Below are 17478 nucleotides of genomic sequence, written 5' to 3'. Positions count from 1 at the left end.
CCATACCCCGTTTAACCCCAAAAGGGAGTTGATTTCTAAAGATACATTATTTGAACACCATCTCACTATCTATAGAGCATACATTTTAAATTTCAATTCTCTTACTTCAAAATCATAGGACTTTCATACAAACTTGCAACCCCCATTTCACCCCCTTAGGGGTCGAGTTTCGTAAAATCCGTTCTTAGCAGATGCCTACGTCTTATAAGGAGCCTACCTGCCAAATTTCAAGTTTGTAGGTGTTATAGTTTCGCAGATTTCGTGATGAGTGACCTTTCGCTTTTATATATACTAGCTGTGCCCGCGGCTTCGCCCGCGTTGAAATTAGTGTGTCACAAAGTTTTCCCGGCAAAATTATAGTTAAACTCTCATCAAAATCGGCTTAGCGGTTCCGTAAACCTTCCTATTAGCCCTCTCTCCAATGGTGAAACCGCATGAAAATCCGTTCAGTAGATTTTGAGCAAATCGGTCAGATACACTTTTGGGGACTTTGTTTTATAATACACTAACTGTTGCCCGCGATTACGTCCGCGTGGTTATGAAGATATGCATTACCATTAAGTTGTTTAACGCAAATTATTTTTTATTTCAGTCACTTGAAATGCTTATCAAACTGAGTAACTTTTTAAAAGGCACAATGTAGTATAATTTAATAGTTATTTTTATAAAACCTCTCTATACACCACATTTTTAGTTTTATTTTCAGGCTGTATATGTTTCATACAAACTATCAACCCCATTAAACCCCCTTAGCGGTGGAATATCGTAAAATCCGTTCATAATCTACCTCCGTGCCAAATTTTATCTTTGTCCAACCTGGATGGATAGACCATCCAGCGGTTTTTGAGTTCTCGTGATGAGTGAGTTAGTGACCTTTCTCTTTTATATTTATAGATTACGATGCATTATTTGGACACCTCCTCACCATCTATAGAGCATATATTTTAAATTTCAAGTCTCTTACTTCAAAAACATAAGACTTTCATACAAACTTCCGATCCCCGTTTTATCCCTTTAGATTAACGGATGTCTACGCCCTATAAGGAACGTACCTGCCAAATTTCAAGTTTATAGCTGTTATAGTTTTGGAGGTTTCGTGATAAGTGAGTCAACCTACCATCTCCCGTTTTAACTCAAAAAGAGAGTTGATTTCTAAGATACATTATTTGGACACCTTTTCATCATCTATAAGGTATACATTTTAAATCTCAAGTCTCTTACTTCAAAAACATGGAACTTTCACACAAACTTCCAACCCCCGTTTTACCCCCTTAAGGGTCGAATTTCATAAAATCAGTCCTTAAAAAATGTCTACGCCCTGTAAGGAACCTACCTGCCAAATTTCAAGCTTGTAGGTGTTATAATTTCGAAGATTTCGTGATGAGTGAGTCAACCTACCATCCCCCGTTTTAACCCCAAAAGGGGGTTGATTTCTAAAGATACAGTATTTGGACACCTTCTCACCATCTATAGACCATACATTTTAAATTTCAAGTCTCTTACTTCAAAAACATAGAACTTTCATACAAACTTGCAACCCCCGTTTTACCCCCTTACTGGTCGAGTTTCGTAAAATCCGTTCTTAGCGGATGTTTACGTCCTATAAAGAGCCTACTTGTCAAATTTCAAGTTTATAGGTGGTATAGTTTCGGAGATTTCGTGATGAGTAAGTGACATTTCGCTTTTATATATATTATAGATCAAGATGCATTATTTGGACACCTCCTCACCATCTACAGAGCATACATTTTAAATTTCAAGTCTCTTACTTCAAAAACATAGGACTTTCATACAAACTTCCAACCCCCGTTTTATCCCCTTAGGGGTCAAGTTCCGTAAAAGTCCGTTCTTAGTGGATGCCTACGCCTTATAAAAAACCTACCTGACAAATTTTAAGTTTATAACTGTTATAGTTTCGGAGATTTCGTGATGAGTGAGTCAACCTACAATCCCCCGTTTTAACCCCAAAAGGGAGTTGATTTCTAAGAAACATTATTTGGGCACCTTGTTACCATCTATAGAGCATACATTTTAAATTTCAAGTCTCTTACTTCAAAAACATGGGACTTTCATACAAACTTCCAACCCCCGTTTTACCCCCTTAGGGGTCGAGTTTCGTCAAATCCATTCTTAGCAATAGATTACGCCCTATAAGAAGCCTACCTGCTAAATTTCAAGTTTGTAAGCATTATAGTTTCGGAGATTTCGTGATCAGTGAGTCAACGTAACATCCCCCGTTTTAACCCCAAAAGGGAGTTGATTTCTAAAGATACATTATTTGAACACCTTGTTACCATCTATAGAGCATACATTTTAAATTTCAAGTCTCTTACGTCAAAAACATGGGACTCTCATACAAACTTCCAACCCCCATTTTACCCCCTTAGGGGTTGAGTTTCGTAAAATCCGTTCTTAGCGGATGTCTACTTCCTATAAGGAGCCTACCTGTCAAATTTCAAGTTTGTAGGTGTTATAGTTTCGGAGATTTCGTGATGAATGACCTTTCGCGTTTATATATATTATTACCCGACTGCCAAGGAAGGGTTATGTTTTTCGCGCGTATCTTGTATGTATATTTGTATGTAATATTTTTTACTACCTCATATTTCCAGAACCACTGAACGGATTTACATAATTGAGGTATCGTTAGCTTCGTCTTAGCTGCCCAAGTTGTAGCATATATTTTTAATAGCGCCTGGTTTCGTTCCTGCTGGTGTATAATAGCACAGTTATGCATTAGCGTTGCTATTTACTTTTTCTAGGCGACTGATTTAATTTTGGAATACCCTCGTATTGTATTACGTCGCGGTGCACCTTAGGGGGTAGTTGTGTCGCGACACACTGGGTTTGCTGTATATAAGGCTCAGGACGTGTGTTGCGGTCTCTTGGCTCTTTTCTTTTTTGGGTTGGTTTCTCTCGCCGTCTTAAGATCTGAGTGCAATTAATTGTGGGTGAGTCATTGTAGTTCTTATAGGTTTAAGCTTTGCTTTAGTGTAAGTTGATTTTGTGAGTTGTTGAAAAAGAAGATTAAGTTTCTGTAGGATTTCTTTTTTACTCTCTCTCTTGTGTCTCGTGTTGGAAATTGTGGATGACTCTCTAACCCAGCAAGCAATTTTTAACACGTAGCACTGGCGCCCAACGTAAATTCTATAATATTTAAAATTATTTGTTTGTCGGTGAATTATTTTAATTATTTTATTTTGTAGGGTATCGCATTGGCACTCATTTTTTTTTTTTTTTCTTATTCCTGGCAAGTGGTTTTCTCTGGGTATGTAAAGGGTCTTGTCCTTGTGTCTTTGTGTGTTTTGTGTTTTGTGAATTGTGTTAAATTATTACTTTTCATTTTTATTAATTAAATTTGATTACTGTTTCGTTTAGGTTGTGTATTTATATTATTAGTATGTTTAAAATTTAAAGTTAATATTTAAAAGTTTTTATTTGAATTTAAAAGATTTGTCCGAACGTAGTCACGGTTTTTGCATTGTTAATCGTTCCTTGCTAAAAATTTTCAGTTACCTACTTTTTGTATTAATTATTTCTTGCTCAATAATTTTTGCCGTAACTAAATTTTTTTTGACTACCCTCTAATCACGAATATTTTGGCTTACTTTGTACTTCTTTGTTACATTTTAACATTAATTTAAATCGAACTTTTTTTTGTACTTTTTGTTTCGTTTAAATTTTATTATTTGTGCTACGATGACTCACTTAATAAAATTCGTATCCCTGCCTAAGGCTGAGTTAGAATATGAGGTGGTTGTTCGGAATGAGGAGCCAGCTGCCACAGTTTTAGCTTTACGTAAACAAATATTACAATTGTCGGAATTGTTACCGTCAGAGGAGATTTCGGTCAGTCCGTTGGATATTATAACCGATTTGGCAGGTATTAGTGACACTTTGATAAAAGTGAAATCAATTATTAATATATTTTAGTTATAATAAATTTTAGTTTTCGGTTAGTGTCGTGTGGTTCGCATTATTTGGACTCTGATAGTATAGAAAATATGATTTTTACTCCTCGTGACTGTTATGCGGAGAACTTAGGTCGGTTGGCGAGTATTTTCGATAAAGTTCAATTTCGGTTGTACGCCGCTCATTTAAAAAATACTTCAAGTTATAATTTGCGTCGTAGGACTGCGGAATTTAATGTTGGTGATCTTGTTTATAAGAAAACTTACTTCTTGAGTGATAAAGATAAATACCTTTCTAAGAAATTAGCGCCTAAATTTATCAAATGTCGAATTGTTGGTAAAAGATCTCCTCTTGTATACGTATTACAGGATATGAATGGTAAAGATCTTGGGGTTTGGCATATTAAAGATTTGAAGTTAACAGGAAGTTCTGGTAGTAAGGGTAATTGATATTTGTTTTCTTTTTGTTTTAAATCTATATTACGTATTCCATTTTTGAGACGGGTGATGATCTCATTTTTTTTATTTTGTGCTTATACAAGTACATGACTTATGATAGTTGTGTGTTGGGTACATCTCTAATGTACTTTTGGTGTTTATTTTTGTTGAGTTATTCCACTGAGCAATAACTTAATTTGTGTGTGTTGGGTGCATCTCTAACGTATCTACCCACTCATATTATTTTGTTTAAAGCCTACGCCATAAGTTGTTGTTGTTGTGTTACAACTTAATTCTGGAACGGGTGGCGATTCCACATATTATTTTATTCTGTCGAATATATATTCGATTCTAATTGTGTTATGCACATTCTAAAGCCTACATCGGGAATACGGTATTAAATGTGGATTAAAAGAAAAAAAAATTGTTAAATTAAAAATTTTTGCTGAGTGGTGCTCATTTATAGACCGTCACTCTGTGTGTCAGGGCGTTAATTGTCTAGGTCGGTTAACGCACATTGATAGTTGAATTTCAGGATGTTGTATGTTAGTGACGTATGATTGGGTCGTAAGACAGTGTTGCAGTGAATTCAAAATTATATGTGGTGTTTTGGTAATTCGATTATCTCTTATGATTAATCTATCAAAAAAAAAATTTTTTTTCTCTTAGTATGGAGTTAAATTTTATAATCCCTTCCTGAGCTTACCAGATTCTCTCCTTACATTAGTTTTTTTTTTAGAATTTTGCCAGAGATGCAAAATTCTTCTCTGTCGGGGGGGGTATTGTAGCATATATTTTTAATAGCGCCTGGTTTCGTTCCTGCTGGTGTATAATAGCACAGTTATGCATTAGCGTTGCTATTTACTTTTTCTAGGCGACTGATTTAATTTTGGAATACCCTCGTATTGTATTACGTCGCGGTGCACCTTAGGGGGTAGTTGTGTCGCGACACACTGGGTTTGCTGTATATAAGGCTCAGGACGTGTGTTGCGGTCTCTTGGCTCTTTTCTTTTTTGGGTTGGTTTCTCTCGCCGTCTTAAGATCTGAGTGCAATTAATTGTGGGTGAGTCATTGTAGTTCTTATAGGTTTAAGCTTTGCTTTAGTGTAAGTTGATTTTGTGAGTTGTTGAAAAAGAAGATTAAGTTTCTGTAGGATTTCTTTTTTACTCTCTCTCTTGTGTCTCGTGTTGGAAATTGTGGATGACTCTCTAACCCAGCAAGCAATTTTTAACACGTAGCACTGGCGCCCAACGTAAATTCTATAATATTTAAAATTATTTGTTTGTCGGTGAATTATTTTAATTATTTTATTTTGTAGGGTATCGCATTGGCACTCATTTTTTTTTTTTTTTCTTATTTCTGGCAAGTGGTTTTCTCTGGGTATGTAAAGGGTCTTGTCCTTGTGTCTTTGTGTGTTTTGTGTTTTGTGAATTGTGTTAAATTATTACTTTTCATTTTTATTAATTAAATTTGATTACTGTTTCGTTTAGGTTGTGTATTTATATTATTAGTATGTTTAAAATTTAAAGTTAATATTTAAAAGTTTTTATTTGAATTTAAAAGATTTGTCCGAACGTAGTCACGGTTTTTGCATTGTTAATCGTTCCTTGCTAAAAATTTTCAGTTACCTACTTTTTGTATTAATTATTTCTTGCTCAATAATTTTTGCCGTAACTAAATTTTTTTTGACTACCCTCTAATCACGAATATTTTGGCTTACTTTGTACTTCTTTGTTACATTTTAACATTAATTTAAATCGAACTTTTTTTTGTACTTTTTGTTTCGTTTAAATTTTATTATTTGTGCTACGATGACTCACTTAATAAAATTCGTATCCCTGCCTAAGGCTGAGTTAGAATATGAGGTGGTTGTTCGGAATGAGGAGCCAGCTGCCACAGTTTTAGCTTTACGTAAACAAATATTACAATTGTCGGAATTGTTACCGTCAGAGGAGATTTCGGTCAGTCCGTTGGATATTATAACCGATTTGGCAGGTATTAGTGACACTTTGATAAAAGTGAAATCAATTATTAATATATTTTAGTTATAATAAATTTTAGTTTTCGGTTAGTGTCGTGTGGTTCGCATTATTTGGACTCTGATAGTATAGAAAATATGATTTTTACTCCTCGTGACTGTTATGCGGAGAACTTAGGTCGGTTGGCGAGTATTTTCGATAAAGTTCAATTTCGGTTGTACGCCGCTCATTTAAAAAATACTTCAAGTTATAATTTGCGTCGTAGGACTGCGGAATTTAATGTTGGTGATCTTGTTTATAAGAAAACTTACTTCTTGAGTGATAAAGATAAATACCTTTCTAAGAAATTAGCGCCTAAATTTATCAAATGTCGAATTGTTGGTAAAAGATCTCCTCTTGTATACGTATTACAGGATATGAATGGTAAAGATCTTGGGGTTTGGCATATTAAAGATTTGAAGTTAACAGGAAGTTCTGGTAGTAAGGGTAATTGATATTTGTTTTCTTTTTGTTTTAAATCTATATTACGTATTCCATTTTTGAGACGGGTGATGATCTCATTTTTTTTATTTTGTGCTTATACAAGTACATGACTTATGATAGTTGTGTGTTGGGTACATCTCTAATGTACTTTTGGTGTTTATTTTTGTTGAGTTATTCCACTGAGCAATAACTTAATTTGTGTGTGTTGGGTGCATCTCTAACGTATCTACCCACTCATATTATTTTGTTTAAAGCCTACGCCATAAGTTGTTGTTGTTGTGTTACAACTTAATTCTGGAACGGGTGGCGATTCCACATATTATTTTATTCTGTCGAATATATATTCGATTCTAATTGTGTTATGCACATTCTAAAGCCTACATCGGGAATACGGTATTAAATGTGGATTAAAAGAAAAAAAAATTGTTAAATTAAAAATTTTTGCTGAGTGGTGCTCATTTATAGACCGTCACTCTGTGTGTCAGGGCGTTAATTGTCTAGGTCGGTTAACGCACATTGATAGTTGAATTTCAGGATGTTGTATGTTAGTGACGTATGATTGGGTCGTAAGACAGTGTTGCAGTGAATTCAAAATTATATGTGGTGTTTTGGTAATTCGATTATCTCTTATGATTAATCTATCAAAAAAAAAATTTTTTTTCTCTTAGTATGGAGTTAAATTTTATAATCCCTTCCTGAGCTTACCAGATTCTCTCCTTACATTAGTTTTTTTTTTAGAATTTTGCCAGAGATGCAAAATTCTTCTCTGTCGGGGGGGGTATTGTAGCATATATTTTTAATAGCGCCTGGTTTCGTTCCTGCTGGTGTATAATAGCACAGTTATGCATTAGCGTTGCTATTTACTTTTTCTAGGCGACTGATTTAATTTTGGAATACCCTCGTATTGTATTACGTCGCGGTGCACCTTAGGGGGTAGTTGTGTCGCGACACACTGGGTTTGCTGTATATAAGGCTCAGGACGTGTGTTGCGGTCTCTTGGCTCTTTTCTTTTTTGGGTTGGTTTCTCTCGCCGTCTTAAGATCTGAGTGCAATTAATTGTGGGTGAGTCATTGTAGTTCTTATAGGTTTAAGCTTTGCTTTAGTGTAAGTTGATTTTGTGAGTTGTTGAAAAAGAAGATTAAGTTTCTGTAGGATTTCTTTTTTACTCTCTCTCTTGTGTCTCGTGTTGGAAATTGTGGATGACTCTCTAACCCAGCAAGCAATTTTTAACACGTAGCAAAGTGTTCTTAGATAGGTGACATTAAAAAAAATCAAACATGGCGGCTGCGCGAAGCCATTGTAGTTAATGAAAAAAAAATTTTTTTCTCGAATACTTCGATATGGATATCAAATTGAAGGGCACAATACAAGGATTTTAAAAAGGTATATCATGATTATTATTACCGTAATACTAATAAAGAAATAAAATATTAAATTTTAAAAAATGTGGACTTTGCTCTTTCCCACGCCTATGCCATGCCAAACTCGCCTCTTAGGCGACGATCAACTTCGGGGTGTAGCCTTTCTAATAAAATGCAATGGTTAAAAAAAACACAATTAAAATTACAAATAAAAATTAATAAAATAATGTCACACCAATTTACAATTACATTAATAAAATCAATAACAAATACATAATACCAAATACAAACAAATAATTTTAATAATAATTTCATTATATTAAAACTAATAGTTGTTGACTTAAGCAGTCACCTATTTGCTAAAGGTCAGGCTTACGTTGCTTTGAGCAGAGTGAGATCTTTCTCCGGGCTTGCTATCAGTTCTCTTGACCCTAAAAAATTACTTAATCAACCACATGATGTAAACTGTTTAAATGAATTGAACCGATTACGTAATTTGTCTGACTAAAAAGACATAAATAAAAAATAATTAAAAAAAACAAAAAACCCGCCTGCGTGAAGAACAACTAATAGAAAATCAACTGAAAAAGCTGGAACAAGATAAAAATTCAATATGCACACAAAGTCAGCGAAATAATTAGAAACAATATCAAACATTTTGTGCTGTACATTTAAAATATATTAATACGGTAGTCCTTCGAAACTTTATGCAACGTCGTAGATAATATGCAGTCGGAGGCATGAAATTGAAGGATAAGTCAAATCATTCTCTCTTTGTGCATGTCTCCGACAGCATGTTATGTACGACGTTTCATAAAGTTTCGAAGGCCTACCGTATTAATATTTTTTAAATGTACAGCACAAAATGTTTGATATTGTTTCTAATTATTTCGCTGACTTTGTGTGCATATTGAATTTTTATCTTGTTCCAGCTTTTTCAGTTGATTTTCTATTAGTTGTTCTTCACGCAGGCGGGTTTTTTGTTTTTTTTAATTATTTTTTATAGATTATAGATAACTCAATGATAAACGTTAAATTAATAAAGTTAATAGTAAAATTAAATAATTACAGGACTTATCTGAAGACCTGGACGCTCCTGCCACACTAAGAGTAAGTTCGTTTATATTTTTATACGAAACATAAATACATTGTAACATACACATAAATCAACTCAATGCTTGTATTTTTAACCGACTTCCAAATAATTGTGTTTGCAGACAAACGAAAAAAAAACCGACTTCAATTACATCGACAAGTAATACAACGTAGATCGACGAAAAAATAGTCAAGTAACTAAGCGTTATCAAAGATTACTCAAAAGGTAGTCATCAGATCTCGATAAAATTTAAATATGACCACATGATGAACATCAGCTTTTCATTAAATTAAAAATTATCAAAATCGAAACTCCCAGTAAAAAGTTATTGTGGATTTTCGAGAGTTTACCTCGATTTCTCTGGGATCCCATCATCAGATCCTGGTTTCCTTATCATTGTACTAAACTAGAGATATCCTCTTTCTAACAAAAAAAGAATTATCCAAATCGGTATATCGGCAAAGCGTCAAGTAAAAACGCATCATTAGATATAACTCGAAAAGTAGTTGTTAGATATCAAATAAATTTAAATGGGACCAAATGACACACACCCTCTTTCGATTAAAAAAAAGTTTGTCGAAATCGCTCCACCCAGTCAAAAGTTCTGAAGTAACGTACATAAAAAAAATACAGTCGAATTGAGAACCTCCTCCTTTTTTGGAATGCGGTTAAAAATAAGCTAAGTATAATTGTTGATGAAAGGTTAGTTAAAAACTGGCCAATTAAATTATAATAATCTTAAACTACTGGTCAGATTTCGCTTAAATGTCAACGGGACAGCACTACAATCACCAGATTTTAAGTATTTCTTGACAACGTGTAATAAATCGATGAACGCCGGCGGCATGCACGAAAAAGAATGACTCATTGTAACGTTACGCTCACCGTCCCGTTGCGCTCATTGATATTATAGGCTTGCGCCGCATCTATCTATAATCCACTCGATTGGCCTATACGTCCGAAGAGATGTTTTGTTCTGACGTTGTCACGTTAAACTGTCGTCCGTAAACCAAATACAAACGACTAATTTTATCAAAATCGGTACACGCAGTGAAAAGTTACAAGTTAACAAGGTGCAGTCAAATTGAGAACCTCTTTCTTTTTTGAAATCGATTAAAATTAATGTTAAATGAAATCATAATCACTTCCAGATTAATATTGTGTTATGTAATTTTATGTAATCTAATGTTATGTAATGTAATGTTATGTAATGTTGTTATGTAATGTTATGTAATTTCATATACAAGGTGTGTAGGATATGCCTCACGATGGATGCAAAGATGTACCACATGTCTGATCACAAGCTGAGTCTGGTGTACGAGCAAGTGACCGGTGTGCCAGTGAGTAATAATAATAATAATACAGTATTCTTTATTGGCATCAAAAAAAATATATAAATACAATACGATATAGCACAAAATCTCTTTCAGGCAAACTTTGGATGGAATGGGGTAGTTCATTAATCACTTTAACTTTTTGACCTCCAACCCCCCCTTGATAGTGATATTTGGTGAGTTTTTAGACTACAAATCCACCCCTTGTGTTATTTTATATTGTTTTTCAAAACCGCCCTTTCCGGCGTCATGTGATTAATGGACGATCCCATAACTGAAAAGTTGTTATACATATACTATTTAATTAATACTAGCCACTAGGTATTATTTACTCGATATGTCAAGGTAACATGCGAAAGCGATCCCGTGGCGCCCCGCAATGACGATGAGGGCACCGTTGGGTTTTAGTGAGTATTCTGGGTTGTTCATTCCGGGTGGCTCACACGCCGGCTTCATCGGCGAGATTCGTAAAAGAATATCCTAGGGAAAAATAAAAATAGTTATCTCCATATACTTATAAAAATTTCGTGTCACGATGTTTGTCCGGGCTAATTTTAACTAAGGTAGGGCACAGCAGGAATTTCCTGCTCAAAATATGGAGCAGCCCGACTGGGGTAGTACCTCCACCTTACAGAAGATCACAGCAAAATAATACTGTTTTCAAGCAGTATTGTATTCCTGTTGGTGTGTAAGGTGACCAGAGCTCCTCGGGGGATTGGGGATTGGGTCGGCTACGCGCTTGCGATGCTTTGGTGTTACGGTAACATACGCTACGGTAATCTCTTACCATCAGGTGAGCCGTATGCTTGTTTGCCGACCTAGTGACATAAAACAAAAAATGTGACACTACTGGACCAATTTTTATGAAGTTTTTCACATATATGTCACTTTGTCCAACTTAAAATATAGTTAAAGGTTATATTTAATTTCGATTATGACCCCCAATGTATGATATTTTTATTGCAAAATAAAAATAAAAATTGGCGGTATAAAGTTCGCCAGGTCATCTATAAATATGTATTTGTGGTTTCAGGTGAATATAGATGATAAGTTGCCTCAGAAGCTATGCTACGAGTGTGCAGCGAGGTTGCGTTCAGCTAATGTCTTCAGATCAAAGGCGTTGAGGACTCAAGGGCTGTTATTGGACAAGCTGGATGCAGACAGATTTGTAAGTAGGCTTTCGGAATAATTGATTTCTGGGGAGTCATGTATCCGTCAGATAAAATTAATCACACTGAATTTCAATTTAATTTTATTGAGGTTGGGCAAAGCAGAAAATATCTTGATCAAATTCTGGAAAAGTCCGACTGGGGAAGTACCTCAACGCTATAAAAGATCACAGATAAATGATACTGCCCTCGAGAGGTGTTTTGTTCCTGTGGTGAGTAAGGTGGCCCTACGCAGTATATGTATTTTGTTTCATACTACAAGGGTGGCAAACAGTACGGTCCACCTAATGATAAGCAGATACCGCCTATGAATGCCTGTAACACAAGAATCATCGCAAGCACATTGCCGACCCTACCCCCAATCCCCCAGGAGCTCTTTACCTTACTCACATAGGAACATAACAGAGCTGAGTTAACTGTCTCTGATCTTCTGTAAGATATCTACATCCAGATTCCATTAAGTATATATACTTGCCCAGATGAGGTGCATCAAATTTTAGCAAGATATTTGCTACCGTACATCCTCCTCCTAATACCTCAGTGGCTAAGTAGCTTGATATACTGATGTATCTTTGTATATGTGCATATATGTATATTTCGCTTAGTTTTTCTTTATTTTTATTTTATTTCAGATGACTATAAGAGACGTGAAATCGATAAGCAGAGCTTACAACAAACTAATATCAACTCTAGGACAGAAGATTTACGAAGTGAACGACTGTGATTTACACATTAATGACAATGAAGTCATTAAAATAGAGAGAGAGGCTAGTAATGATAATGATAATGAAGAAATACACTTTAATGATGACGATGAGGAGATTGAAGATTTCAAAAATGACATAGAAATCAAAGATGAGAGTAATAACGAGATATTCTTTGAAGAGTATCCAGTGTTCGACAGTGATGATGATAGAACACTCAGTGTCTTAAAGAAGAAAAGTAGGGTTAAGAAGAAGAAAGTGAAAGTCGAGAAGAAAGTAAGGGAAGTGAAAGAAGTTAGAGAGAAGAAGCGTTGTGAAGAAGATAATCCGTCAACTACTATGGATAAGTAGGTGTATTTTTGATCTAACATTTTAATGTATTACTATGTTGTCTAGATGCGACGTCTAACTGGCATATTCTTTTTTTTTCGAAATGGTTATGATGTTGGCACTAATGACTTTTACAACGTTACGGTTTGGGTAGGGGGGGGGGGGGTGAATACTGAGACCCAGCCAAGAAAAGTCAGGACTTTAAAATGACCGAAAAGTGGAGATTCGTCCTAAAGACTGTCTCCTAACAAGATCACACATTGGCCTAGAAATCGGAATGGCTAACTCCCGTATTGTAACGTTCATTATGTATCTTTACTCTTAAGTAAAAGTACATAGACTGTTTAAATTATAACCTACCTTTTGGCTATGTCGTAGTCGGGTAATAAATAACAATAAAAAATTGTATGTTAATTATTCAGGTACAAGAAATCCGACGTTAAACGACGGAAAACGACAGACGGTCTCGACGAGTCGCTGTTCACAATAACGACACTGACATACGAGGAGCAAATAGCGGAAGTGGAGCGGAGACAGGAGGCCAGCGCGTACAAACACGCGCCCTACAAGTGCACCACCTGCTACCGGGGCTTCCAGATAAGGGACAGATACGACGCCCACGTCGTGAGGCATAGCGAGGTTGGTGGGTTCGATTTATTTCGATCAACAGAAACGTTATTTACTGGCTGTGCCCCGGGTGAAACCCGGCTATAGCCTTCCTTGGTAAATGGACTATACAATACAGAAAAGATATTAATTGGAATCAGGAGTTCAGTTGAGATTAGTGCGCTTAAACGAAAAAACTTCATCTTTATAATATTAGTATAGTCTGTTCAACGAGAAGAGATACCAAACGTAAACAAAGCCCATATTTTGAGCAGGAAATTTCTGCTGTGCCCTACCTCAGTTAAAGTTTTTCGCTGCGGCACAACTGCCGAACTCGGGACTTATTGCGTTATTGATTGATTGCGATGGTCGATAAAGTTTTCACTTCTGCCGTGGGGTCCTCAGTACACACTCTTATTTTTGTGGGGGTAAAAATTTTTTTTCACTTTTGATATACGTACTTTGTACAGACGTTTTTTATACTTGTTTTCTATTCTAGTGCTATATATAAAAAACTTCGTTTAAAAAGTCAATTAGTAATTTCTCTAAATTTAATTTTTGTGTATGTTGTTACAGCAAAGCGGTGCTTATGAATGTTTTATATGCAAGACAAGGTTGAAAACGGCGCGCGCCCTGAGGAAACATCTGACCGCTCAACACACCGAGAAGTTCAGCTGTAAGGGCTGTCCGTTTGTGACTAGAAACAGGTGTGTTATAGTACTCACGGTGACCCAATATGTGGGTAGATAAGAAAAATTATATATATTTGTATTTCACATATAAATTTTCAATACAACGTAGGTCGACTCGAAAAGTACTTGGCTGATCTTAATTAGATTTAAATGGGACCATGTGACACGCCTTGACATGACCTTTCGACTAAAAAAAGAATCATCGAATTCGGTTCACCCAGTAAAAAGTTCTGGAGCCAACTGAATGCCATTAAATCAATCAATCAGTCGATCAAAAGTTCCGAGGTAACAAACATACATAAAAAAATACAGTCGAATTGAGAAGCCTTTTGAAGTCGGTTAAATATAGTTGTAATCGTAATATTTGTTCACAGAGGTGTCGCTAGGGAGCACGAGAAGTGGCACGCCGGTACGAAATACCAGTGTCCTCACTGCCCCAGCGAGTTTGAGTGAGTCATCATCTTCCTGCCCTTATCCCACTTATGTAGGGTCGGCACAACATGTTTTCCTCTTCCATTCCTCTATTATTCGTCACTTCAGTGCTTACTCCTTTCTTTCTCATATCCTCACTCACACAATCCATCAATCGCTTTTTCGGTCTGCCGATCGCTCTTCGTCCTTCGACATTCATCCCTAACATTCTTTTACCGACATAGCGGTCATCCTTCCTCATTACATGCCCATACCACGCTAACCTATTGCTCCTCATTTTCTCTGTCACGGGTGCTACTTTCAAACTTCCCCTTATATACTCATTTCTAATCCGATCTTTCCTCGTTACTTCGTTTCTCGAGTTTGAGTGAGTGTTCAACGGAAACTGGTATAATTCTTGAGTTTTTACTTGTGTACTAGATTACCTCTTCGATATTCCGGCGCCTAAATTGACTTTTCAATATATACGACCTTTTTAAATTTTAAGATTCGAATCGCGTATTTTAATAAAACGATCTTATCGGTAATTATAAAGTTTATTCCTTGCTTATTCTTACTGTTAGTCTAGCTATTATAGTGAATTATTTTATAAACTAGCTGTGTCCCGCGATGTCAGACGCGCTAATTAGACCAAAGAAAAATAGCATAACCTTTCTCGCTAAATGAGCTACAAAAATAATTGTGCAATTCGAATCACTGGGTTCTGAGATTATAGCGTTTATTCAATCAAACAAACTGTTCTGCTTAATAATATTTATATAGATAAAGTAACTTACTTGTAGTGTGTATATGTATGTATGTAAGTTCTACACGTATTATGTAAATAGATAGTTGGAGATCTAGATTTATTTATTTATTTATTTATCCCATCATACATCTAACATTACAGAATATTATCCTAATGCATTAGTGTCGTTGTCGTATTAAATACATGTCATACGCAGATAAAAATACAAAAATTGATATCACATTCAATTCCATTATTTCATTTAACAAAACAAAACTAAGTTATTACTAAAAATTCACAATACATAGTTCACATAAATTCAAATTACATAATCTATATTAATAAAAATTATAATAATTTCGTGAGATTGACATATGGCCTACTTTTATCCCGAGATTCCCACGGGATTGGAAATTCCGCGGGCAGAACCGCGTGGCGCAGCTAGTGTTAGTATAAATGTAGATGTGTTGCAGCAAACTGACGACCTACATGGGGCACATACGGATCAAGCACGTTTCGGACTTCGTCTGCGAGCTCTGCGGGTACACGTTCGTCAGCAAGAAGGGCATCGACGTCCACAAGAAGAAGAAACACCGATTGGCGGACAAGACTGTGAGTTCTAGTTTATTCATTCATTTATTTTATTTTCTTACAAATAATATTACAGGTTTGGGGGCGTGATGGACAGGGTGTTGAGTTCCACTTCCCCCCATCACAAAGGGAGGATCCTCCGGCCAGACGGAAGTCGTGTCTGGCGGGCTAACGCCCCGACGGTTGTTGTCGGGATCTTGTATATATACTTAATCACTTTGAAAACTCTGATAGCGCGATGTAGCATACGTCAGTTTTCTCTAATTACGTAGTTTGTATTCGTTCGTATTTCGCGCGATAGATGTCGCCACACAGGCATAACCCAATTCATTAGACATAGTAAAGGAGACAAACAGCAAAAGGATAAAAAAAATGTAAAACTACAATTAAAAAAAGAATTGGCTGACTTGAACAATAATACTAAAAACAAAAACAATGTAACATTAATAAATATAATCTTTAATTCTTTTGCGCCGTAAATATTATTTGACGAAAAAAAACTGAAAAAAGCACGTGGAGCAAAAATTTTGTACCCCTTTTTACGAAAAATGCGCGATATAGAGAAGGAGTGCGGAATGCTAATATATATTTTTAATTATGCATAAAAATATATTCAATAAGCAAAAAAAAAATATTACACACACTACAATGCATTTGACACACACACGTATATTATACTATCTTGTTGATTGTCAGTCTGTAGTCAAATTGTTTTTTTTTTTTTAAAGGTTCTTTATTTTCATAATTTTTGGGTTTTATTTAATTTAAATTTTTAATTATGGTCTAATTTCGACCTCTGGGCGATCACTAGTTAAATTTAATATAGGCTGACGTAATAGAATGCGCATATTTAAAAAATGTATTAAAAATACATACAAAAGGTACAGTTAAAATAAAACTAAGGAATCGTAAAGTAATAAATGAAGTATATTTTTAATAATAACATCGTCTAAATGATGTCTCTCTACGACGGCACTCCTCCAACCGCGAACGAAAATTATTGAAAAATTTCATTAGTAATGCTGATTTAATTGCTGCCATTTCACCGCGGATATTCTCCTTGAACTGAGCGATGTTTATCGGATTATTAGTGTAGACTTTGTATTTGAAGTATTCTCTTAAAGAAAAGTCACAAGGAAATCTGGACTACGATGGGGCCATGGGATGACACCACTTTTCGAAATCAGTCTGCCTTGGAACATCTGTTCCACAACTACCATGGAGTATTTGTATCCACCATTTGACGTATGACTGGTAGCTCCGTCTCGTTGAAACCAGAATTCACTATTCTTGGAGTTTCAAGTTCTGCAGCCAAAAAACCTTCCAACATCGCAACATAGCATTCGGTATTAACAGTGAAGTTGTATTGATTTTTCAAAGAAAAAAGTACCAATTGTTCCCCAGCCCGAAATAGTTGCCCATATTGTCGTTTTAGGACTACACAGTGGTTTCTGGTGTTTGAGTTTGGGATTCTCACTGTCCCAGTAATGACAATTTTGACGGTTTACGAACCCATTGATATGGAAATGGGCCTCATCAGAGAAAAGGATATTGTCAAAATTGGAAAATCGATTAAGCATTTCAAGCCTGTTTCTGAAGTCACACTCATTCAATTCTTGTGTTAT

General features: G+C 35.5%; 1 protein-coding gene across 1 annotated transcript in view; it reads left to right on the top strand.

The window, feature by feature from the left end:
* LOC123665966 (PR domain zinc finger protein 15-like) overlaps nt 1-17478 on the top strand; it is a 31190-nt gene that overhangs the window by 13243 nt on the left and 469 nt on the right. Inside the window, exons 4-11 of the mRNA XM_045600188.1 lie at nt 9244-9282; nt 10516-10608; nt 11636-11770; nt 12404-12822; nt 13228-13444; nt 13988-14118; nt 14478-14552; nt 15736-15874. Of these exons, the coding sequence (XP_045456144.1) occupies nt 9244-9282; nt 10516-10608; nt 11636-11770; nt 12404-12822; nt 13228-13444; nt 13988-14118; nt 14478-14552; nt 15736-15874 (1248 nt within the window). The remainder of the gene's footprint in view (nt 1-9243; nt 9283-10515; nt 10609-11635; nt 11771-12403; nt 12823-13227; nt 13445-13987; nt 14119-14477; nt 14553-15735; nt 15875-17478) is intronic.

Source organism: Melitaea cinxia, chromosome 25, assembly GCF_905220565.1.
Source record: "Melitaea cinxia chromosome 25, ilMelCinx1.1, whole genome shotgun sequence".
Lineage (NCBI taxonomy): Eukaryota > Metazoa > Arthropoda > Insecta > Lepidoptera > Nymphalidae > Melitaea > Melitaea cinxia.
This window is presented reverse-complemented; position numbering and strand designations above follow the sequence as displayed.